The following is a 26,458-nucleotide window of genomic DNA, read 5'->3' as shown; positions in this document are numbered from 1 at the left end:
GGAACTTCACAAAGCACAGTGAAGGGGATGAAACAAGCTTACTGCTGAAAAAATTTATTATCGATACCCAGTACATAAGTGAAAGAGCTGAAAGCTTTTAATGAAAATATGAGCCAGCAAATATACTTATATTTACATATATCTAAAATACAGGTCGTGAAAACCGCAAATCTATAAAAAACAACTTTATCTATTCGCTGTATTATACTTGTGTGGAAGTGTTGAATTAAATCAAAGTGTTCGGATCTTAAGCTCGTCTTAATATATGCATATATATGTGCTATCGTCGTGGGCACAATGCTAACTTAAATACATAGAACATATGTATTATGATAAAAAGTAATCGCTGTAAATGAATTAATACAACATGACGCGTGGCAATATTGCCACACACTCGGTTAATTCCTCAATTAAAATCAAACCATTCATTATTTTGATCTTAAATTTTAACATATGCTTTCACCATATCAGTGCATCTTCGTTTTTAAACCTCAACGGTAAGACAAATTTGTAGTGCTAAACTGGGTGATTTCTTTACACATTTGAAAATATGAATTTCTTTTAGATTTAACCAATTCTGATAGACCGTTCTTTGATGATATAAGCCCAAGGAATGTGTCCGCTGTCGTTGACGAAATTGCGATTTTGAGATGTCGTGTTAAAAATAAAGGAAATCGCACTGTAAGTATATGTATTTGCTTTAATATTATTAACATGTGTAATTGTAATGTAATGAACTCTAATTCTTCTAAGTAGCACCAGTTTACAAAATAAAATCGGGACAATATAATTTTACGGCAACTTAGCGCTTCCTGATTAAGAAGGGATACTTACAATGCTGTATTTTACCAATTAAAAAAGTTTTTATCCTCTTTTAAAGTTCGGAGACATTTATACCGCTTTAAGTGTGTACACTCAAAATAAAGTTTACCCTAAGTTTTAGAAAATCGCCATTAAAATACAAGAATGTTATTTCTAAATCTAAGGAAATTATATTAAAATCAAAAAAGTTTTTCTTAAATCAAGGAAGTTTTTCTTAAATCAAGGATGTCTTTCTAAAATGTAGAAAATGGTTACCAAAAACTAAAATACTCCTAAAAACTAGTAAAAATGCCCTTAGAATTGGAAATTATTTTCAGAAAAATAGAAAGGCAAACGAAAATAACAAAATGTTTTGGCAACATCTTTACTAACAAGAAAGGAAGCTAGCTTCGGCCAGCCTAAGCTTATATACCCTTGCAGATCATTCCTATTAATTAACAAATCGCTAAAATGTTCAATTTTCTAATATTTCTCATTAATTTTCCGATCGTTCCTATGGCAGCTATATGATATAGTCGTCCGATTTTGATCAAATTAAAATTGAAATTCGGAAATATTTAAAAAGAGTCATATCCTAGAGTAGAAGATAATACAATAATAACCAAAGAAGCTAGAATTTATTTCCTATTACTTTTCCATTCATTTTCCGATCGTTCCTATGGCAGCTATATGATATAGTAGTCCGATTTTTTAAATAATTAATTCGAAATTCAGAAATATTTAAAAAATAACATCCCCAAAAGTAGAAGGTAATATTTCAAAAAACATCAGACGGACAGACGGACAGACGGACGGACAGACGGACAGACGGACATGGCTAGATCGACTCGTCTAGTGATGCTGATCAAGAATATATATACTTTACGGGGTCGGAAACGTCTCCTTCACTGCGTTGCAAACTTCTGACTGAAATCATAATCAAATAAAAACACCTCTTAACGAGGTAAAAAACTAGTGACGATCGCACCTTCAACGTACAAAAGTTCTGATATCAACTTTTGTGACGAAATATGATTTTAGATGCGACTAAATAAGTACGCTACCTAAAATTTACTTTCGTAACGAATTTCGAATTTTAGCTATTTATAGCTGTTTTCCCGCTAAACTAGCGAGTTTTTCCAAAAGTGATAAAACAAAAGTTTTTTATATCGATGTGATAAACGTCATATCAAATTTTCAAAACTTAAAAAACATGTTTTGGACAAACTGACAAACAGAATTAAATTTTCATTTTGGGAAGACGAAGAAAATCTTATTTTGGCTACGGAGCGTCGGATTTTAGCATATGACCCCTCATTCAACGGTTATTTTCAATAGGAACATAATTAAAACATTGCGAGGGGGCATTTATCCCCACCGGCCCCAACAGCTCCAAAATTCGAAATTTTCACTTTTTCACTTTCACCGCTCTCTCTCCCAAGCCAATTGATTTTCTTAAAGTCTTGGTATGCAATCCTTTAAGTTTTTGCAATACCTTTCGATTGGTGTATTACTCATTACGATCGGACTATCACAGCAGATTTTCAATTTTGCGGCTATATAATAGTAGTCGCCTTCGCACACTCTCCTGGTGCGCTTCGTCACTACATGGACTGCCGTCCATAGTGATACCCTCTGCAAGGGTATAAAAAGGGGTGCCCTAACCCTAAAATTAAACTAACCCTAAATAATAGAAATGTTTTCTAAAAAGTATAAAGTATACACCTCTAAAGATTTCCGAGAAGTATAAATGCAATTTTGTTGTGTATATTTATACCTATCGAAATGTAGAAGAAATTTTTTAATCGGACCATTCATTAAAAAGTTAAGCGCAATCAAAATGTTATATATCCATCTCCCTCGCACTCCTTTTAGCTGAGTGACGGGTATTAAATAGTCGGGACATCAAACCGACTATAGCGTTCTCTCTTGTTATACCCTTGCAGAGGGTATTATGATTTCAGTCAGAAGTTTGCAACGCAGTGAAGGAGACATTTCCGACCCCATAAAGTATATATATTCTTGATCAGCATCACAAGACGAGTCGATCTAGCCATGTCCGTCTGTCCGTCTGTCCGTCTGTCCGTCTGTCCGTCCGTTTCTACGCAAACTAGTCTCTCAGTTTTAAAGCTATCGGGATGAAACTTTCGTAAAAGTCGTATTTCTATTGCAGGTAGTATATATGTCGGAACCAACCGGATCGGACAACTATATCTTATAGCTCCCATAAGAAGGATCAAAAAAAAAACTTAAAAAAATTCTAGCTCCGGTGTTTTTTGAAATTTTACCTTCTACTCTTGGGAATATTTTTTTTTATATGTTATAGTAGATCGAACTACTATATCATATAGCTGTGATAGAAAGGATCGAAAAATTAATGTGAAATAATAAGAAATTTAACATTTTTGCGATTTGTAAATTAATAGAATGATCTGCAAGGGTATATAAGCTTCGGCTTGCCGAAGCTACCTTCCTTTCTTGTTTTTTACTTTTTTTATGATGGCAAGCGATAAACCGAAAATAATTAGCTTTTTCCTATTTTAGTATATAAATGGTGTTATTTTAGAGGTATAAAACTTTAAGTTGGCATCACTGTTCAAGATGGCGACCGATTTAACAGCTGTCAAGTGATTTATTCTCTTGGTTTGGCAATTCATCATGAATAGACTTACGCCTGAACAACGCTTGCAAATAGTGCAATTTTTTTTCGAAAGTAATCGTTCAGTGCGGAATACGTATCGCGCACTACGTCCATTTTATCATCGGCAAAATCGTCCATGGAACGTTTTCGCACCACGCTTACTCCTATTGATAACTCGGAAATAATACAAACAAATAATAACTAAAAAAATTTTAAAATTATTGTTTATTAAATGGACGGTTAAATAAATAATTGTAAGTTTTTAATAGATTAAAAAATGACTTTTTACTTTTTGTCATTCAGAAATTGTCAAAAGACTTAAAACTTAACTTTTAATCTTTAACAATGGTTAAAGGACTAGTGAACGATGAGAAAATGTGAATTCCATAAGAATCCGATAAGAGTGAGAGAGTAGACCTACATGCTGCGACGTTTTTTCATTGAAAAAAGCCGAGGCCTTGTTAGAACAAATTCGATATTTTAAAAACTAAAAGTGGCTCCAACTTTTTACAAAAACCGATTGTAACTAACAATATGGCGCAAGTATTAAAAAAAAAAATTTTTTTTGTGGGGGCAATGGTTAAAATTTGTTTTTCATTTTTAAGAAATTAAAAACTTTTTTTTTAGAAATTTTATTTTGAAAGAAGAGGTTTTAGAGGAATTAATGCAAAAGACATGAAGTCAATCGGATTCATATAACCGGAGATACAGATTTTCAATGATTTGACGGTTTTTGGCAAACTTAAAAAAATTCTAACTAAAAAAATAATTTTTTATCGGTCAAATCCTGATACACGTGGTTACTTATTTTCCGAATAGTATGTGTAAAAAAAGTTTCAGGCAAATCAAAAATTTTACATTTTTTTTTGCCAAATCTGTTTGGTTTGTAAAATAACGGCCCACGTGCAAGAATTGAGGCCAAACGATCATCAAGCAAGGCGTAGAGTCGTCGAATGGGCCCAAAACGAGATTGTCGTTGTTCCCGATTTTCATAAGCGAATTTTGTTTAGCGATGAAGCGCACTTCTGGTTGAATGGCTCCGTCAACAAACAAAACTGCCGAATCTGGAGCGAAGCTAATCCTCAAGTGTATGTCGAAACACCGTTATATCCAGAAAAACTGACTGTTTGGTGCGCTTTATGGGCTGGTGGAATCATTGGTCCGTACTTCTCCAAAAACGATGATGGCCAGAACGTTACAGTCAATGGTGATCGGTATAGAGCCATGATTACTAACTTTTTCATTCCTGAGGAGTTTTAGAGGAATTAATGCAAAAGACATGAAGTCAATCGGATTCATATAACCGCAGATACAGATTTTCAATGAGAGGGTACTTTTTCAAATTTGACAATTTTTGGCAAACTTAAAAAAATTCTAACTAAAAAAATAAAAAATTTTTTACGGTCAAATCCTGATACACGTGTTTACTTACTTTCCGAATAGTAACTGTAAAAAAAGTTTCAGGCAAATCAAAAATGTGACTCAATAAAAGGTGTTCGGTTTGTAAAAGAACCACCCATATAATAATAACCTTAACATTCATAGATACAAGACACACCAGACATATTATATGTACATAAGAGAATATAACAAAAACGTATAAAAAACATGATTGAACATGTTTTATTTTTTGTAACTTTCTATTTCTTAGTAAAATTTTCTACTTTTAAGAAAATATTACCCCTATTTAAAAAAAAATCAAAAATACAGGAAAATTTTACCCTAAAATTTAGGGCGAGCTTGTCTTGAAGATAAAAATACTGCGATTTCCTTGACTTTAGGGTTAATTTTATTTTGAGTGTATATTTTTTTATCTTTATGTAACAGAGTGAAGAACGCGTTTCTGTAGTACATATAATCTTGATAAGGATCACTTTCCAAATCAATATAGCCATGTCCGGCTGTATAAACGCTGAGATCTAGAAAGTTGGGGTTAGCCATGCAGATTCTTCTTCTTCTTTATCAAGGTGCCACGCCCCCTCTAATGCCCACATTCGCTTAAAACGACCTTAAAAAGTGCCTGTCGCCCACATCTTTACAAATTTTCTAGAAGTGAAAATCCCATTTGGTTGTGTTTATTAATTCTTACAGAAATGTAGAAAAAGAATTTATAAATCTGCAGCTGTTTTCCTGCTTGCATATCTCACACTCCGGGTATCTGATAGTCGAGGTACTTTACTATAGATCTCTCTCTTGTTTTGAAATTCTATCACCTTCTTTCTCGCCCTCATATTGCTGCGGAACAAATATTTGATAGTCGAGACACTCGACTATAGCGTTCTCTCTGAATTTAGAAGTGTTCTCGTTATTATACCCTTGCAGAGGGTGTTATGATTTCAGTCAGAAGTTTGCAACGCAGTGAAGGAGACGTTTTCGAAGTATATATATTCCTGATCAGCATCACTAGACGAGTCGATCTAGCCATGTTAGTCTGTCCGTCTGTCCGTCCGTCTGTCTGTCCGATTCTACGCAAACTAGTCTCTCTCTTTCTCTTTCCCAAAAGTCTTCTTTCTATTGCAGGTAGTATATAAGTCGGAACCAACCGTATCGGACAACTATATCTTATAGCTCCCATAGGAAAGATCGGAAAAAAATCGTTAAAAAGATTCTAGCTTCGGTGTTTTTTGAAATATTACCTTCTTACTCTTGGAGATATTATTTTAAAAATATTTCGGAATTTCGAATTAAATATTTAAAAAATCGGACGACCATATCATATAGCTGCTATAGGACCGATTGGAAAATAAATGGGAAAGTAATAAGAAAAAAATGTTAGATTTTTATACCCTTGCAGAGGGTAATATGATTTCAGTCAGAAGTTTGCAACGCAGTGAAGAAGACGTTTCCGACCCCATAAAGTATATATATTCTTGATCAGCATCAATAGCCGAGTCGATCTAGCCATGTCCGTCTGTCCGTCCGTCCGTTTCTACGCAAACTAGTCTCTCAGTTTTCAAGCTATCGGGATAAAACTTTTCCAAAAGTCTTCTTTCTATTGCAGGTAGTATATAAGTCGGAACGAGCCGGATCGGACAACTATATCATATAGCTCTCATAGGAACAATTTAAAAAAATTATATCTTGGGTGTTTTTGAACCTATAACATCCTACTTTTGGAAATGTCATTTTTTATCTAATTCTGAATTTCGAATAAAATTTTTTCAAAATCGGACGACTATATCATATAGCTGCCATAGGAACGATCGGAAAATTAATGGGAATATAATAGGAAATAAATTATTGCTTCGTTGGTTTTTATTGTATTATCTTCTACTCTAGGATATAAATCTTTTCAAATATTTTCGAATTTCGATTTTAGTTTTATCAAAATCGAACTACTATATCATATAGCTGCCATTGAAACGAACGCAAAATTATTGAGAAATAATAGGAAAATTAATATTTTTGCGATTTGTAAATTAATAGGAATTATCTGCAAGGGTATATAAGCTTCGGCTGGCCGAAGCTAGCTTCCTTTCTTGTTTTGTATTCTTTTCTACTCTAGGACATGACTCTTTTTAAATATTTCCGAATTTCCATTCTAATTTTATCAAAATCAGTCGACTATAACATATAACTGCAATAGGAACGATCGAAAAATTAATGGGAAATTAAATGGAAACAAATTATAGCTCCGTTGGTTTTTATTGTATTTTCTTCTACTGTAGGATATGATTTTTTTTAATCGGCCCTGTTCTAGTTTTCACTTCCGAAAGATTCACACGGAATCGAATTTCTCAGACCTGTTCCAGGACTCACTTCCGAAAGAATTGCAAGGATTTAAATAGCCTTCGTTGTTACTCTGTTAACTTTCGAAAAATTCACATGGAAACTTTTCGCCAAGCATTTGACAGGCGGACTTAAGTCCGCTAGCATAAATTCAAATTCACTTCCGAGTGAAAACTGGAACAGACCGGTATATTTCCGAATTTCGAATAAAATTTAACAAAGATCGGACGACTATATTTTACAGCTGCCATAGGAAGAGATAGAAAAAATAATACGAAATTTAAAATTTTTGCGATTTGTAAACGTTCTGCAAGGGTATATAACCTTCGGCTGACCGAAGCTAGCTTCCTTTCTTGTTATTCATGATTTGTAAAAATGCTTACCCAAGTCAACGTATCCCTAAATCATACCCTTTCAAAAAAATTCGTCGTATTGGGTTGGCAAGAAAGTCAAGTCGTTTTTTTTTAGTAATTTTTACTCTAATTTATTTACGACTAATCGAGCACCAGGGTCTCACTTTTAGCTTATTGTCTTAGGTACTATCCATGAAAATGTAGTAATTATTCGATAACATTTGTGGAAGCTATAGCAAATTAAACATGGAGGATCAAAGAGAGCATTTTCGGCATATAGCCTCTTCCCATAGAGTCCATCCGTGTGAAACGGTTGGGATTTTTGACAAATGTGAAATTCGTGTTCCCATAGAGTTTCCATCCACATCCACATCCAATAACAGCTAACTTGAAGAGCAGTTGCTCAACTCAACATAAACGAAGGGGGATTTCAACTCGGGAAAACTGTCGTAAAAGTGCGTTCTCTTAATTTTATTGTAGAATAATACAATAAATAGATTAAGAAAATAGTTTAAAAACATATCTGAACGTTTATAACATATCCTACAACGAGTATGCATACATATTGCTGAGGGGGGGGGGGGGGGGGGAGCCTAACCTCCCGTACGCCACACTCCGCTCTTACTACGCCTCTGCCTAGCCAATATTAATATGAAAAAATTGTAAACAAAACCAAATTTGTGCTGTTTTTGGTCATTAATAGCAACTTTGGAACTTTATAGGAGTACAAAGTACACTTTTAATTATTATTAGTTATATTTACGAAGTGCAGAACATATTCTGACACTTTGCTGCAAACATTGATGTTTTCGTACGCACAACAGCTTACATTACTAACTGGGAAATTTTCGGAACGGCAAAACCTTACGGACCATCCGTTCAACGGATGGTAGATGGTGGATGGAGCTCTGTGGGAAGACCCTAATATTTTACTTTTTTTCTTCCGAAAAGGAAAAAAAGCGGTAGAAGCTTGCGAAAAATTGTGCGAAGTGTATGGTAAAGATGCCATGAGTAATAGCCAATGTCAGCGCTGGTTTGCCAAATTCAGGCTTGGAGATTTTGGAGTTAAAGACGCCCCCACGTTCTGGTCGACCATCAGTCTTTGCTGGATGAAAACCGGCGTTATTCAACGCGGGAGGTGTCAGAGAAGCTCAGTATGTCGCATACAATGGTTGATTAAATATAAGTCCTGATATAAATAAATCATCTTTAAAAATATTGAAAAAAAACGACATGACTTTCTTGCCAACCCAATATTATTTTTAAAAACTTTTTTTTTTTAACTATCTTTTTTATAATTTTGTAGGTATCATGGATGCGTAAGCGCGACCTTCACATTCTTACAACGAATATTTATACTTACACTGGCGATCAACGATTTTCTGTAATACACCCGCCTAGCAGTGAAGATTGGGACTTGAAGATTGATTATGCTCAACCTCGTGATAGCGGCGTCTATGAGTGCCAAGTGAATACCGAGCCAAAAATAAATTTAGCAATTATTTTGGAAATAACAGGTGCATATACTTCGTAAATTAATAATAATATGGTTGGTAATTGGTAATTGGTAATACCTTTATGATTTACGATTTATGATTTATGATTTATGATTTATGATTTATGATTTATGATTTATGATTTATGATTTATGATTTATGATTTATGATTTATGATTTATGATTTATGATTTATGATTTATGATTTATGATTTATGATTTATGATTTATGATTTATGATTTATGATTTATGATTTATGATTTATGATTTATGATTTATGATTTATGATTTATGATTTATGATTTATGATTTATGATTTATGATTTATGATTTATGATTTATGATTTATGATTTATGATTTATGATTTATGATTTATGATTTATGATTTATGATTTATGATTTATGATTTATGATTTATGATTTATGATTTATGATTTATGATTTATGATTTATGATTTATGATTTATGATTTATGATTTATGATTTATGATTTATGATTTATGATTTATGATTTATGATTTATGATTTATGATTTATGATTTATGATTTATGATTTATGATTTATGATTTATGATTTATGATTTATGATTTATGATTTATGATTTATGATTTATGATTTATGATTTATGATTTATGATTTATGATTTATGATTTATGATTTATGATTTATGATTTATGATTTATGATTTATGATTTATGATTTATGATTTATGATTTATGATTTATGATTTATGATTTATGATTTATGATTTATGATTTATGATTTATGATTTATGATTTATGATTTATGATTTATGATTTATGATTTATGATTTATGATTTATGATTTATGATTTATGATTTATGATTTATGATTTATGATTTATGATTTATGATTTATGATTTATGATTTATGATTTATGATTTATGATTTATGATTTATGATTTATGATTTATGATTTATGATTTATGATTTATGATTTATGATTTATGATTTATGATTTATGATTTATGATTTATGATTTATGATTTATGATTTATGATTTATGATTTATGATTTATGATTTATGATTTATGATTTATGATTTATGATTTATGATTTATGATTTATGATTTATGATTTATGATTTATGATTTATGATTTATGATTTATGATTTATGATTTATGATTTATGATTTATGATTTATGATTTATGATTTATGATTTATGATTTATGATTTATGATTTATGATTTATGATTTATGATTTATGATTTATGATTTATGATTTATGATTTATGATTTATGATTTATGTGGGAGTGATATTACTGAGGGAGTGATATTACTAGAATAACCCTACCCATTCCTAACCATCCCTAAGACAACGACGAGCAGTAGCACATTCCAGAAGAAGACGAGCCAAAGAAGAAAAAGACGAAACCAACGACGATAGGACGAGAACGACGAGTAGGAGCAGTTTTTGACGAGATCTGATCCAAGGAAGACGTGCTTGTGTGAAGAGCAAAACGACGCGACGACGGTCTCAATTCTATTGACATTGTGACATTATTTAATCATTTAAATAAACACTTAAACTTATATTTTTTAAAACTAATAAAAACCCCACATTTATGCTTATATTTTAAGCTTAGATTTAAGCTTACATACCATTGCAGATCATTCTATTAATTTAAAAATCGCAAAAATGTTAAATTTCCTATTACTTCACTTTAATTTTTCGATCGTGTCTGTGGCAGCTATATGATATGCTATAGTACATATGTCGGGTCAAACCGGATCGGACCACTATATCTTATGGCTCCCATAGGAATATTCAAAAAAATAATAGAAAAACCATTGTAATTTTGTAGAAAGTAGGCGTTTTGATTTTTAACAATGTAAAAACAACATTTTAAGTAGGCATACCTGCAAGGGTATTTAAACTTTTGCTGGCTGAAGTTAACTTCCTTTCTTGTTTTTTTGGTATATTTCGTATTTGTGTTCCTATCGATTTTCAGAGCAACCCCTGGTTTTTGTCCTATCTATAACAATTTTTACGTCATTTACCTATTACATTTCAGCTGATAATGACTTTCGAGATTTAAAAACGGAAAAACGGTTTTACGACTCAAAAGGTAATGACTCTCACCAATATACAAATGGTTTCAAATACAAAATTAATATTTATTTTAAAAGCGGCTCGAGCGAAAATCCTTGGATCGACTGAAATCCATGTTAAACGTGATAGCACTATTGCCCTGGCTTGCTCAGTGAATACACATGCGTCATCCGTAATTTGGTATGAAAGAAGCTTCTTCTAAAAAAAACATATAACGTATTGGTTACAATATTCTTAAAGGTATCATGGCTCATCTATTGTCGATTTTGATTCACTTCGCGGAGGAATAAGTTTGGAAACGGAAAAAACTGATGTGGGAACCACCAGTCGATTGATGCTAACGCGAGCTTCATTACGGGATTCCGGAAACTATACTTGCGTTCCAAATGGAGCTATACCAGCCTCTGTTAGGGTTCATGTATTAACTGGTAATGTTTTTAAATATTTTATATAAATATTGCCTTAATCTTTTCCATTTTTACAGGTGAGCAGCCTGCAGCAATGCAAACTAGTGCTGCCATTGGCATTAGGGCTTACACTGCAATGATAACTATCATATCAGTAAAAGTATTGTTATATATTTCAAGTCTTGAAGAGCATATGTATCGAAGAGAGAGATGACTAACTAATACAATTTCGATAATATTATATGACTAACTTTAAGGTAAGTTTCCAAACTCGTACCATGTACAAGCTATCGTACTTCTTTATTAAATAGGGATGTAGGGGAGAAGGAAGCGAAAATAATAAAAGGGGCAGAATAGTTTGTGGCCCTAGCGGCCATACGGCTCGTTTAAATTGCGCGCCGTAAAGGTTCTTTAGAGTATTACAAATTTGAGCTTTAAGCGCCATCAGTTGAAGAAATTACGAACCTATTTCCGTTAATGGCAATTTTGCGCAAATATTGAGCACCTTATCGAACTGGAGGTCACTTTTAGTTGGTTATAAATAACGATTTTAAAATGTGTCTGGCGCCCACACCTTTAAAGATTTCCGAGAAGTATAAATGCAATTTTGTTGTGTATATTTCTACCTATCGAAATGTAGAAGTCATTTTTCAAATCGAACCATTCATTAAAAAGTTATACGCAATCAAAAAAATTTTATATATCCATCTCTCTTGCACTCCCTTTAGCCGAGTGACGGGTATTAGATAGTCGGGATACAAACCCGACTATAGCGTTCTCTCTTGTTTGAAATAAATTTCATTCCCAACAAGATGGTCTTACTAAAAATTTGGTTGAGGTTCAATCTTCGTGGTATTTAACTAAAACTTCAGAAATTCCTTTCAAGGTTTAGATCAAAGAATTTTAGATCAAAGAACTACTGTCCAAAGAGTCCAATAAATTGTTTTAAAATTTTTTATTTGACTTTATACCGTTAACAGCGAAAGAAAGTTTTGTACTGTTTTTACCCCAGTACATGAGCTAGACTAATTAATCTTTATTTATAGCTGCGAACCTATCTTTTCTGACTATTCGACCCCCACCCCCCTTCTCCCCAGCAAGTAAAGTGTGAAAAATTTGCAGATTTTCTAGATTTTTTTAGTAAGTAAAAAATCTATTTTTTTCCAATTTAAAATTTGTATTGTTAAACCAAAATGTTGTGAGACATGAAGGTGGTCGACATTGCCTTAAAGTCGTAACGGAAATTCAAAAACCAAAATTATTTGGTTACGTTATATGTTTATCTTCTGGGTGAACCTCCGAAAACCAGTAAAAATTGAATAAAATGGTTATTAATTTTGCTTTTAACAAAGCAACTTAATTGTTTCACAGTGGTGACATGTTTAATTTCTGGAGGCAGTGTCGACCAACTGTTTTCTCCAGATGTCCAAATCTTGCGTGCTCACGTTCGGACTAACGTCCTGAAGTTAGTCGTGATTTTAGTAATGACCTGTGCATGGCACACTTTTGGTGCAAGAGAAAAGTTTGTATTTTGCCGATTAATATTTCAGAGTGTTTCTGAGCAGAAAAATGTTGGGGAATAAAAGTAAAAAGCAGGCTAGAAGGTTGGGATTACCCACAAATTCTTGGGCTTCCTACTCAGCGCAAGTTTGTTTCAGCCGAGGGCCACGCCCCATCTAACGCCCACAATCGCTTTTAACGATTTTAAAAAGTGTCTGACGCCCACACCTTTTAAGATTTCGGAAAAGAAAAATGCAGTTTTAATCAGGTGTGTCCCTGAAAACTCTAACAATCAAAAAACAACCCAAAAGCAATTGTTGGGTTCCTTCAAAAATTATCCGCCATTTATAGCTATAAACGTTTGAAAAACATTTGAGTAGGCTTTTTAAAATTTTTTCCCTCGTAGCCAATATTGAAAATCTTTTTGACATGAAAAACCCGACATTTGTGTTGCTTAAAACAACCTTTATATGTACTATTAAGATAAAGTTGTAATTTCGATTTTTGTTGCTTTTTGAATCGGACCATTGTTTTCATCCACCGCCCACGCCGCATATTCAAAGTAATTGGCAGGGATTTTAAAAAATTTGTATTTGTATTGGTAAGACGGTAAAATAATTTCGGATTACGTTATTTTTAAAATTTGTCAAAAAAAAATTTCTGACATGTACAAGAAAAGTGAAATATTACCTAAGAGCAGATGCCAATTTTATCTTTTACGGGGGTCCAGCTTCTTTATATTTGAGCCCTTTGCAGCCAGGTTTTTCACTTGACTTGTCTCTTTCCATAAATTCAATTTTTCTACCCTTGTAGAGGGTATTATAATTTCAGTCAGATGTTTGCAACGCAATAAAGGAGACGTTTCCGACCACATAAAGTATATATATTCTTGATCAGCACCAATAGCCGAGTCTATCTAGCCATGTCCGTCTGTCCATCTGTCCGTTTCTATGCGAACTAGACTCTCAGTTTTAAAGCCATCGCGATGAAACTTTCCCGAAAGTCTTCTTTCTATTGCTGGTAGTACATATGTCGGAGCGAGCCGGATCGGACCACTATATCTTAAGGCTCCCATTTAAAATGTCGGTGTCCCTGAAAACATAGAGGTTTAAGTTTGCTTTTTGACACGCACTTGTATGAAAAAAAACTTAAGGGCTACTTAGTTTCATCCGATACATTTAAATTTCTTTACACTATTGTTTTTTTTTTATTTTTTTAATTGTTTTTTAAGCGTGATGCATAAGGGCGGTTCTTTACAAGGAATTAATGCAAAAGACACGAAGTCAATCGGATTACTATAACCGGAGATACAGATTTTCAATAAGAAGGTACTTACAGTATACGTAAAAAAAGTTTCAGGCAAATCAAAAATGTGACCCAAGAAAAGGTGTTCGGTTTGTAAAAGAACCGCCCATAACAAAAACAAGAAAGAAAGTTAGCTTCGGCAGATTATTTCTATTAATTTACAAAAAGCAAAAATTTTAAATTTCCTATTGTTTAACATTAAATTTTCGATCGTTTCTATGGCAGCTTTATGATATAGTAGTTCGATACTTTTAAATATAAAATCAAAATTAGGAATTATTTAAAAATAGTCATATCCCAGAGTAGAAGAGAACGTAATAAATCAACAAAAAAATAATCAACAAAGATATAATTTTTTTCCTATTAATTTCCACTTAATTTTTCGATCGTTTCTATGGCAGCTATATCCGATTTTTTAAATATTTAATACGAAATTTAGAGATATATAAAAAATAATATTCCCAAGAGCAGAAGGTAATATTTGAGAAAACACCGAAGCTAGAATTTTTTAACGTTTTTTTTCGATCCTTCCTATATAGTTGTCCGATCCGGTCGGTTCCGACATATATACTACCTGCAATGGAAAGAAGACTTTTGGGAAAGTTTCATCCCGATAGCACAAAAACTGAAAGACTAGTTTGCGTAGAAACATACAGACGGACAGACGGACGGACAGACGGACATGGCTAGATAGACTCGGCTATTGGTGCTGATCAAGAATATATATACTTTATGTGGTCGGAAACGTCTCCTTCACTGCGTTCCAAACTTCTGACTGAAATCATAATACCCTCTGCAAGGGTATAAAAAGATCGAACTACTATATCATATAGCTGCCATAGAAACGATCGAAAAATTCATGTGAAAATAATAGTAAATTTACAATTTTTGCGATTTGTAAATTAATAGAATGATTAGCAAGGGCATATAAGCTTCGGCTTGCCAAAGCTATATTACTTTTTTGTTTTTAAATATTATAAACGCCGCCTTAACGTAATTTATGTCATTTTTTTTTTAGAAAGTGTATTTAATGACGAGTGTAGTAATTTTTCGCCACAAATGTTGATATCAGAACTTTTGTACATACATATGTTGAAGGTGCGATCGTCACTATTTTTATACCCTTGTAGAGTGTATTATAATTTCAGTCAGATGTTTGCAACGCAGTGAAGGAGACGTTTCCGACCACATAAAGTATATATATTCTTGATCAGCACCAATAGCCGAGTCTATCTAGCCATGTCCGTCTGTCCGTCTGTCCCTCTGTCCGTCTGTCCGTTTCTATGCGAACTAGTCTCTCAGTTTTAAAGCCATCGCGATGAAACTTTCCCGAAAGTCTTCTTTCTATTGCAGGTAGTACATATGTCGGAACGAGCCGGATCGGACCACTATATCTTAAGGCTCCCATAGGAATATTCAAACAAGAAAATTCATTGTAACTTTGTAGGAAGTAGGCGTTTTGATTCTTGACTACTTATGTATAAACAAAATTAAAATAGAAACGCTGAATCTGGAATCCCTGGAACTGCACCGAGTGAGCATTACTTTATCTACAAGGGTATATAAGCTTCGGCTGGCCGAAGGTAGCTTCCTTTTTTGTTTTAATTATGATTTCAGTCAGTAGTTTGCAACGCAGAGAGGGAGACGTTTCCGACCATAAAGTATATATATTCTTGATGACTAGAAGAGTCGATCAGCCACGTCCGCCTGTTCGTCCGTTTCTATCCTCTCCTATTGAATCCTATCCTCTCAGTTTTAAAGCTATCGGGCTAAAACTTTCCCAAAAGTCTTTTTTTGCGGGTAGGATATATGTCGGACCGAGCCGGATCGAACAACTATATCATATAGCTACCATAGGAATAATCTGAAAGAAAATGCACAAAAATTATATCTTGGGTGTTTTTTAACATATAACCTCCTACCCTTGGAAATATCAACTTTTTATCTAATTCTGAATTTCAAATGAAATTTTATGAAAATCGGACGACTATATCATATAGCTGCCCATAGGAACGATCGAAAAGTTAATGGAAATGTAATAGAAAATAAATTATTGCTTTGTTGGTTTTTATTGTATTCTCTTTTACTCTGGGATATGACTCTGTTTAAATATTGCCGAAATTCGATTTTAGTTTTACCAAATTCGGACGACTATATCATATAGCTGCCATAGGAACGATCGAAAAATTAATGGACATATAATAGGAATTTGAACATTTTTGCGATTTGTAAATTAATAGAAAAGATCTGCAAGTGTATATAAGCTTCGGCTGGCCGAAACCAGCTTCCTATCCTGTCTTATTTTATTTATTACTAGCAATACCCGAAGCGACGTTGTCCGCTACTATTAGCAAAGCATTTATTGCTGATTTTTACATATATTCAAATTCAAATTAATATCAGAGTAAAATCCCGCGTAACAGTAAACCCACCTAAAACGTACTAATATTCTAATCCTTCTAACCATAACATACCTTACCTTAACACCGCACCCCACCTATTTTATTCTAACCCTTGGCATACTTTTTTAGCACCTTAATGCTATTTTCACTATTTCCTAGTCTTAGCCCACCCTAGCACCAGTTTTTCCTCTTCTTAGCTAACCTAACTTTAGTCTCACCTGAAAAAAATGGTCCTTATTATACTTACTTACATTAACTTCACTTTTTCTTAGTAAAACTTGTTTGTCACCTTGACCTTATCCTCACTAAAGTCCAAACTAACCTTACCTTTCTCACCTTCACCCTTCCCTTACATTACTTTTACCCTAACCTATGTAATACCTCCTTAATCGCAACTTAACCCCTAACCTCACCTTATTCCCACCTTAACTCCACTGTTTTGGTAGCCTAATTATATCATTTTGGTTAGCTAAGCGAATGCAGAGAAAAACACTTACTCTTTTTTACCGTTTATTTCGAACAGATCTAACCATCAAAAACCTTAAAAACATTAAAAAGAATATATAAAAAATAACACACAAATACCTATGGAAGGCTACGGCCAAAATGCTTTAAGCGAAAAACGGATCCGCTCGCAGGATCGGTAGGTAAACAAAAAAAGAAGAGCCCCGATGTCGGCTGGGGGTCAACAGCTGTAGTTAAATATTTCAGGAAATAAGGAAAATTAAAACAAGAAAGGAAGTTAACTTCGGCCAGCCGAAATTTATATACCATTGCAGGTATGTCTACCTAAAATGTTGTTTTTACATTGTCACAAATCAAAAAGCCTACTTTCTATAAAGTTTTTTCTATTATTTTGTTAATTATTCCTATGGCAGCCATAAGATATAGTGGTCCGATCCGGCTCGTTCCGACCAATGTACTACCTGCAATAGAAAGAAGACTTTTGGGAAAGTTTCATCGCGATAGCTTTAAAACTGAGGGACTAGTTCGCATAGAAACGGACAGACGGACATGGCTAGATGGACTCGGCTATTGATGCTGATCAAGAATATATATACTTTATGTGGTCGAAAACGTCTCCTTCACTGCGTTGCAAACATCTGACTGAAATTATAATACCCTCTGCAAGTGTATAAAAAGCACCTAAATCTCCAACTCTTTTGTGTGAAAACAGTAGGTGTAATTTTGGAGACGAAATTTGCCAACAATTTTCTTCGTGCGCCCCTCGTCTTTAACATAATTTAAATTTTTGCAAAATATTTGATTTAGAGTGGCATGCATTGGGTGATCCGTTATTTTATCCTAATTTAATCATTACATACTTATGTACATGCCAATTTATCGATGTGTGTGTGTGTCATTGCGTTTCTCACATGCAAATGTGCCGACTGAAAGTTTTTCCCTGCTCTCCCCTTGAAACACAATGCAAAATTTTTTTAAAATTAAAACAAAAATTCCTTATGCATTTAATGGGTTGGCTTTACACTTTGACTTAGAATTGCATCCATTAGATAATCCGTTCTGGTATCCAAAAAGTACAAATTTTATCAGGTGTTTTTAAACCAGAAAAAAAACATAGTCCGCCTCTCTTTCGCTTCAAATGACTCTCTCTGCTCCCTACTCTCTCGCTCTGCTTTTGCTGACGTTCGTGAGTGCTGCGAAAAACAAAAACAACGTGCTGCCCCCCGCAATGAAAAAGAATCATATAAAATCAACCGTGGGTCCAAAAAAAAAAAAATACCTTACTAATTGTATGGCATAGCTCCACATTTTAAACCAAAAACGGATGCGATCGCATAATCGGTGCGGAAAAATTAATTAAGTTCCCCAACCGGAAGTCGGTTGGGGATCATCTTCTGGGCTTTCGAAGATTTCCACAAACAAAGCTTAAAAATAAAAAAAACAAGAGAGAACGCTATAGTCGGGTTGGTGTCCCGACTATCTAATACCCGTCACTCAGCTAAAGGGAGTGCGAACGCTGTGTCGGGTTGGTGTCCCGACTAATAATCGTAACTCAGCTAAAGGGAGTGCGAGCGAGATAGATATATGTTGACAATTTATAAAGCGTATAACTTTTTAATGAATGGTCCGATTTGAAAAATGTCTTCTACATTTCGATAGGTATAAATATACACAACAAAATTGCATTTATACTTCTCGGAAATCTTTAAAGATGTGGGCGCAGGACCCATTTTAAAATCGTTAGTGGGCGATTGTGGGCGTTAGAGGGGGCGTGGCGCTCGGCTAAAATAAACTTGCGCTGCGTAGGAAGTCAAAGAATATGTGTGGGAAATCTCAACCTTCTAGCTTTTGTAGTTTCTGAGATCTCAGCGTTCATACAGACGGACAGACGGACAGACGGACAGACGGACAGACGGACATGGCTAGATCGACTCGGCTAGTGACCCTGATCAAGAATATATATACTTTATGGGGTCGGAAACGCTTCCTTCTAGCTGTTACATACTTTTGCACGAATCTAGTATACCCTTTTACTCTACGAGTAACGGGTATAAAAACTTGTTTGGGTTAAAACTGTGGGAATGGTTGATGTTTTAATCAACCAATTTTGCATTTTTCGAGAGTCCTGGGAGTCCTTAGGAGCCAAATTTTAAAAAATCCTTTCTTATTGCACACTTTCTCTAACACCCGATTCAGACCCAATTTTTTCCAGAATTTTAGGACTTATGGTTTGGGCTGGGGGAACATGACGCAAAGTTTTGTATTGGTGCATTGACAGTTTACTGTCATTAGCAAATAATTTAGCTTTCTTAATTATAGTCCCCGTTGACGCGGGGGCATTTGATAATTCATTAATCAATTTAGATGAATCACTTTCTCCTTCCGCCCGTAAAGCTTGCCTTTTCCTTTTTTGTGTTTCAGGAAGCACAAACTTCTGACTCATATATGTATAATCATATCAAGTGTTTATTTGGGGCAAAAGCCCTTTGTAACCTCTGCCTTAGATCAACACATTTCATAGCGATCCAGATTAACTTCCAATTAAAATTTTGATTGTTATATAAATGCTAATTTTATCTCTTTTCAGATCACAGCGTGTTCCAAAGGACCCATTGTAAGAAGGCGCTATATTCAATACAAAAATTAAATGTAATTCCTATAGTCATATGAAATAAATTACTATAATAAATACTCATGTACTATGTATATATATTCATATGACCTAAACTGCATTGCAAATAAATTTGCAATTATTGAACTTAAATATTTTTATTTCGTATACCTGGTAATCGTAAAATTAAAAGCTATATTTTATTCGGACAAAAGTAAGTAACAGGGCGTTTCCGACCACATAAAGTATATATTATTTTGATCAGCACCAGTAGCCGAGTCCATCTAGCCATGCCCATCTGTCCGTTTCTACACACAAAAAAAAACTTGGTAAAATCAACTGTAATAATTGTCAAACAGGCCCCAACCAGCAAAATTGTTAATTCTACTAAGTAAATAGTCATTTCACAACAACAAAATACACACAATTAGCAAAGACACAAACCCAAAGCAAAAACAAAATACACGTAACTATTTTAATAGTTACGTAACTATCTTTGTTGGTCAATTTTACCAAGCAAATTTTTTTGTGTGTATGCAAACTAGTCTCTGTTTTAAAGCTACCTCGATGAAACTTTCCCAAAAGTCTTCTTTAGTACATATGTCGGAACGAGCCTGATCGGAACACTATGTCTTATGGCTCCCATAGGAATAATCAAAAAATAATATAAAAACAAGAAAGGAACTTAATTTCGGTCAACAGAAGTTTATACATATACCCTTGCAGATATGCCTACTCATAATGTGGTTTTTACAATGTCAAAAATCAAAACGCCTGCTTCCTACAAAGTTACAATGTTTATGCCCGTTACTCGTAGAGTAAAAGGGTATATTGTATTCGTGCAAAAGTATGTAACAGGGAGAAGGAATATTCTTGATCAGGGTCACTAGCCGAGTCGATATAGCCATGTCCGTATGAACGCTGAGATCTCGAAAACTACAAAAGCTAGGAGGTTGAGACTTCCCACACATATATTGGGCTTCCTACACAGCGGAAATTTATTTCAGCCAAGCGCCACGCCCACTCTAACGCCCACTAAGAATTATAAAATGTGTCTGGCGCCCACACCTTCAAAGATTTCCTAGAAGTATAAATGCAATTTTGTTGTGCATATTTATACCTATCGATAGCTTTAAAACTGAGAGACTAATAGAAACGGACAGACGGACATGGCTAGATGGACTCGGCTATTGATGCTGATCATAAATATATATACTTTAAGGGGTCGGAAACGTCTCACTCACTTCCAAACTTCTGACTAAAATCATTATATCCTCTGCAAGGGTATAATAATATTTTCAAGAGTAGAACGTAATATTTTAAAAACACCGAAGCTATAATTTTTCTTTACGTTTTTTTCCGATTCTTCGTATGGAGCTATAAGATATAGTTCTTATATACTACCTGCAATAGAAAGAAGACTTTTGGGTAAATTTCAACCCGATAGCTTAAAAACTGAGAGACTAGTTTGCGTAGCAACGGACAGACAGACGGACGGACATGGCTAGATCGATGTATATATAGGGGAGTGTAGGGTAATTTGACGAGTAGGGTAATGTGACGAACTCGTCGAATCTCATATATGACGTCACGACAAAAATTCCAAATAAATGTAGTCGTCTCCCCTTATCGTGTCGACAATGTATTTACAGTAATATTAATAAGAAGTCCCGTAATTTGTTCGTGAGGTAATTTTCGCTAAAAATGTGGTGCGCAAACTAGCAAACCCATTCAATTTACTTGTGTTTCAGCAGTGCCAGAGCAAAGATGAGTGGAAAATAAAATCAGGCAAATATATGCACGTATACATGAGATCTTTATCAACAGTTTTTGGTACCTCGCGTTTTTTTCTTTTGCGCCGTTTGAGAGTGACACCGTTTTTGCTCCAAGTCTACCTTGTAGGGTATCGTGACGAACTTTTTGTAGGGTATTGTGACGAACTTTTTTTATTCAAGAATTTTAACTGTTATCGTTGATTATTTGTAAAAAAAATATAATAATACCAGATAACATTTACTGCTGCAGTTTTATTGTTGTTTTTAATAAAGACGTCAGTTTAATTTAATTTTAAAAAAAATTTGCACTTTGACCATTTTTTTTTTGTAAGTTTGGGTATTATCTTATTACTTTTTTCTTTTCCGTATCGAAAAAACCCTTTCCGTAAATAATATATAAAAAAATGTATTTTTTTTTTTGTAAAAAGGATGGTTTACACCAAACGCTGTGGGATTTGGCTACGTTGAAATTTCGAATCCAAATTTTTTTAGAAATATGCTCAGTAAATGTAAGCAACTTTCTGCTTTTACACTTTTAAAAAATATTGATTTTTGGAGAAGTTACATTAAAGAACAAATCGTTCGTCACATTACCCTACCACTTTTGAAAGTGCAAAAAAAGTTGGGTTCACGCCAAACGCTGTGGGATTTAGCTGCATTGGAATTTCGAATTTCGAATTTTACAGGGATATGCTCAGTAGATGTAAGCAACTTTCTGCGTTTACACTTTTAAAAAATATTGATTTTTACAAAAGTTACATTCAAAAAACGAATCGTTCGTCACCTTACCCTACACTCCCCTACTTTATGGGGTCGGAAACGTATCTTTCACTGCGTTGCAAACCTCAGACTAAAATCATTATACCCTCTGCAAGGGTATAAATATAACTTTAAGCAAACTAACAAGACCATCGACTTAGTTAACAACCAAAAGTTCGCCGGAGAGTGCAAACGTGTTTTGCGCGAGCTCCGGCAAATAGTGGAGTAGTGTAATAAAGGTAATTTTATTGCTGAAAACACAATGTAAAGACATTCATAATTCATAGTAATAGCTCAATGAGCGGCGATTAGCGTAGAAGCTCCGTGGACCAGAGAAACAGTTATCTCTCTTATTTCTCAACCCTCAAAGTAGAGAGAACTTCTTCAAAGAGCAACCAATGACAGTGCGAGAGAACGGTCTTGTTCTTCCGCCAGAGCAACCATAGCAACCAACAACCAATTATGGAGCTTGCAGTGTAGAACCCCACCCCCAGCTTCGACTCACTGCTCACCAGCCACGAGCACTGAGACCTCGTTAAATTCTCCAACCGCAGCCACTGCAACAACAACATCAACGGTCTCCGTAACCAACAACGCGATTTCGAATGCGTTAGCTACTTCTGCAGCGCCGAATAAAACTTCAAAGCCAATTGTAAGTACGAGTGCCAATAACGGCAATACCAAACAACAACTCCTCTTTACTCCTCTTGTTAAAGGGAATATGCACGAAACAAAGCTTCAAGCTAAAACTGAAGATCAATTCAGAGGTGTAACCAAATACCTAGACGAGGTACCAGCTCAAGAGTAGCAAGGGCTTTCAAATAGTGCTAAAGGGCATAGAGCCCGACGTATCCAAAAATGAGATAATAGAGGCACTGAAAGAAAAAGGATTTTTCGCAAAAAATATTATTAATATTTTCAACAGAAATACCACTCTTTAAGGTCTAACTGGAGCCAGAAAGCAGAGCCCTGAAGAAAAATGAAGTGCACCCGATCTACAAACTGCAATTCCTACTGCATAGAAGGATTACTGTTGAAGAACCGCTGCAATGCATAAACTGCCAAGAGTACGGACACACCAGAAACAACTGCGGTCTTCGATCAGTCTGCGTAGCTTGTAGAGGCTTCCACAACTCCGAACCGTGCCCTGCAAGCAAAGAAGACCCAAAGACGAAGAAATGCGCTAACTGTAGAGAAAACCATACCGCAAACTACAGAGGCTGCCCGGTCTATAAAGAGCTAAAGAAACAGAATGCAGAAAATGCATACGTACAATCCAAAGCCACACCTGATGTTTTCTTTGCGAAAGCAGCCAGATCCTCATTTGGGCCCCCAACACAAATGGGGGAGTTTCATACGCCAGTACCCTAAAAACAGGACTTGCCAACCAGACGGGGATCCCACAAGCTCAATGCTCCGAGCAAAATATAATAACACCATAACAAGCAATAAGACAAATACCAAACAGCATCGAAACCAGGATGCTGACGCTGCAACAGGGTATGATGGAATTCATGTCTTTCACAAAAACAACAATGCAAGACCTTATGCAAAATCAAAACATTTTAATAAATTTGCTCACATCCCAACAATCTAAATAATCGATCTTGCCTTCGAATATCCATGTGGAATGCCAATGGCGTTTCACGGCACAATAACTCAGTTCCTCGATGGGAACCAAAAATATTTAATGCTGCTGGAAGAAACGCATCTCACAAGTAAATTCAACTTCCAAATAAGAGGGCATACCGTATACTGCACAGATCATCCAGATGGCAAGGCCCCCGGAGGAACCGGAATCTTAATTAGGAAACGCATCTATCACCACTTTCACCAAAAGGTTTGCTACAAATTATTACAACAGGCAACGGCAGTATTGCTATAGCTGCTGTCTATTGCCCACAGTGTTTTACAATAACTGAAGAGCAATTCTTGGACTTTTACAATTCACTCGGAGATCGGAGATCACAGGAGGAGACTACAACGCCAAGCACACGCACTGGGGATCAAGACTCGTGACACCCAAAGGAAGGCATCTGTATAAAGCAATCATAAATTTGAGCAACAAACTCGACTATGTCTCCCCCGGCAGCCCCATATATTGGCCAGCTGACCCCAGATAACTTCCGGACTTGACTGACTTCGCTGGGACCAAGAACTTCCCAAGAAATTTAGTAAGCGCCAAATCGCTATCGGACTGATCATCGGACCGGTCGCATGTTTTAATAACTCTCCTTCAACGCCCCAAAGTAATCGAGCCCTTCAGGCTGACCTCGCATAGAACTAACTGGCTAAAGTACAAAAAGTACGTAAGTTCCCACATTGAGCTTACACCACATCTTAACACAGAATGACATCGAATGCCATCGACATCGAGTCGGTACTCGTGGCAGCAGCCAAAATCTCAACACCAGAAGAGGCAATTGCGCGTAGCAGCCATTAAAAAAACTAATCTGCAAATCGAACTACTGGTTTGTAAAAACCGACGCCTACGACGAGCTTGGCAATTTTGCAGATCGCCCCACTAGAAGCAACTCTTTAATAAAGCCACCCGCAGACTCACCATAACCCTTAAGCAACAAGAAGAGGATAAGCAGCGTTGGTACATCAAGAGACTGTCGCCGACCAGCACAAAGCATCCTTTGTGGAAACTTGTTAGAAACTTCTCAAGTACTTGGACCCGCAGTGACGAAGACAGCCGAAACATACGCTTTGCACCTACAAAATGTATTTCAGCCAAACGCCGTCACAAACTCTTTTCAACTACCGCCGCTTAGCTGGGAAATTGCAATTAAACCGATTTTGTTTCAAGCTCCTGAAATTGCTAATGTCATTAGAAAGTATAACACCGAAATAACACCGAAGAAGACTTCAGGGGGCGACCTGCTCACACGCACAACACCATATATAAGAGAACAAAATGTAATCCCGGCACATCAATTCGGGTTTCGAGAAAGCTACCGAACCATCGAGCAAGTTAATCGGATAACATCAGAAATTCGTACAGCCTTCGAACATCGGGAATAATGTAGTGCGATATTCCTTGACGTCTATGAGGCTTTGGACCGAGTGTGGCTTAAAGGCCTTATGCATAAAATTATAACATTACTCCCAGAAAACACTCATAAGTTACTTGAGTCGTACCTCTACCACAGTCTTCGTGGTGAGATGCAATGCAACGTCTTCCAACGAGTATAACATTGAAGCTGGAGTCCCCCAAGGTAGCGCACTGGGCTCTACCCTATTTGTCTTATACACAGCAGGCATCCCTACGAACGAGGGGCTGACTACGTCCACATTTGCTGACGACACCGCAATCCTGAGCCGCTCGAGATGCCCCACTAGAGCAACATCTCAACTACTATTACTATCAAACTGTCGTATCAAAATTAATAGAGAATCGTGCCCCCGCTAAATTTGAATAGTACCCCCCCCAAGCCAGCGATGTAACATATCTTGGCGTCCACCTCGACAGACGCCTTACCTGGCGAAAACTTATTGAATGCAAGAAAGTACACCTCAAACTTAAAGCTAACAGCGTACTCTGGATTATAAATTCTCGATCACCCCTGTGTCTGGACTTTTAAGTTGACAGCAGCAACGTTGATATCATACAGCGCTCACAATCAAAAGTCCTGCGAACTATCACTGGGGCACCATTGTATGTTCGGAACGAAAACATCCACTGGGATCTGGGCATACCACCGGTTAAAGATCAAATATCAAAGCAAAAAGCGGACTACCCTAATAAGCTTACACTGCACCCAAATAATCTCGCAAGGAACCTAACACGGGTTTCGAACAGGACTCGTCATTTCCTAAGATTTGATATAGTTACTGTTAGTCTCATTATAGAGAAGAGAATAAATAAATAAAGCATATAAAAAAAAGAAAAAGCTAGACCATTTGCACGTGCCCCGTGGCTACAGTAAAGGTCGAAATTACAAGCATGAATACAGTCATTATTAATGACTCATTAATACGACATAGATTCCCACTAATATATACTTGGACATCATCGGCATACATAACGACTTTACTATGGATCGGACGTCAGCCGTCGGGTACACAGGGAGACCAACGGGGGACTCGTCCCCTGCCGTAACTGTGTTCACCGATGGTAGTGCGACTATA

At 35.5% G+C, this 26,458-nt stretch overlaps 1 protein-coding gene across 2 annotated transcripts; it reads left to right on the top strand.

The window, feature by feature from the left end:
• Positions 1–53: 53 nt before the first annotated feature.
• dpr7 (defective proboscis extension response 7) lies at positions 54–19,937 on the top strand. Of its 2 annotated transcripts, none has more exons than XM_070218132.1 (8): positions 54–497; positions 566–681; positions 8,831–9,041; positions 11,063–11,116; positions 11,178–11,280; positions 11,341–11,528; positions 11,688–11,764; positions 19,767–19,937. In XM_070218132.1, the coding sequence occupies exons 1-7, from the start codon at positions 368–370 to the stop codon at positions 11,723–11,725; spliced, it is 840 nt and encodes a 279-aa protein (XP_070074233.1). In that variant the 5' UTR covers positions 54–367; the 3' UTR covers positions 11,726–11,764; positions 19,767–19,937. The 2 variants fall into 2 exon arrangements, with proteins under 2 accessions (XP_070074233.1, XP_044251332.1); XM_044395397.2 differs by having other exon boundaries at positions 57–497; positions 11,585–11,764.
• The last annotated feature ends 6,521 nt before the right edge of the window (positions 19,938–26,458 follow it).

This window comes from Drosophila takahashii, chromosome 4, assembly GCF_030179915.1.
Source record: "Drosophila takahashii strain IR98-3 E-12201 chromosome 4, DtakHiC1v2, whole genome shotgun sequence".
In the NCBI taxonomy this organism is placed as follows: Eukaryota; Metazoa; Arthropoda; class Insecta; order Diptera; family Drosophilidae; genus Drosophila; species Drosophila takahashii.
The sequence above is the reverse complement of the archived record's forward strand: the minus strand, read 5'-3'. Positions and strand labels throughout refer to the sequence as shown.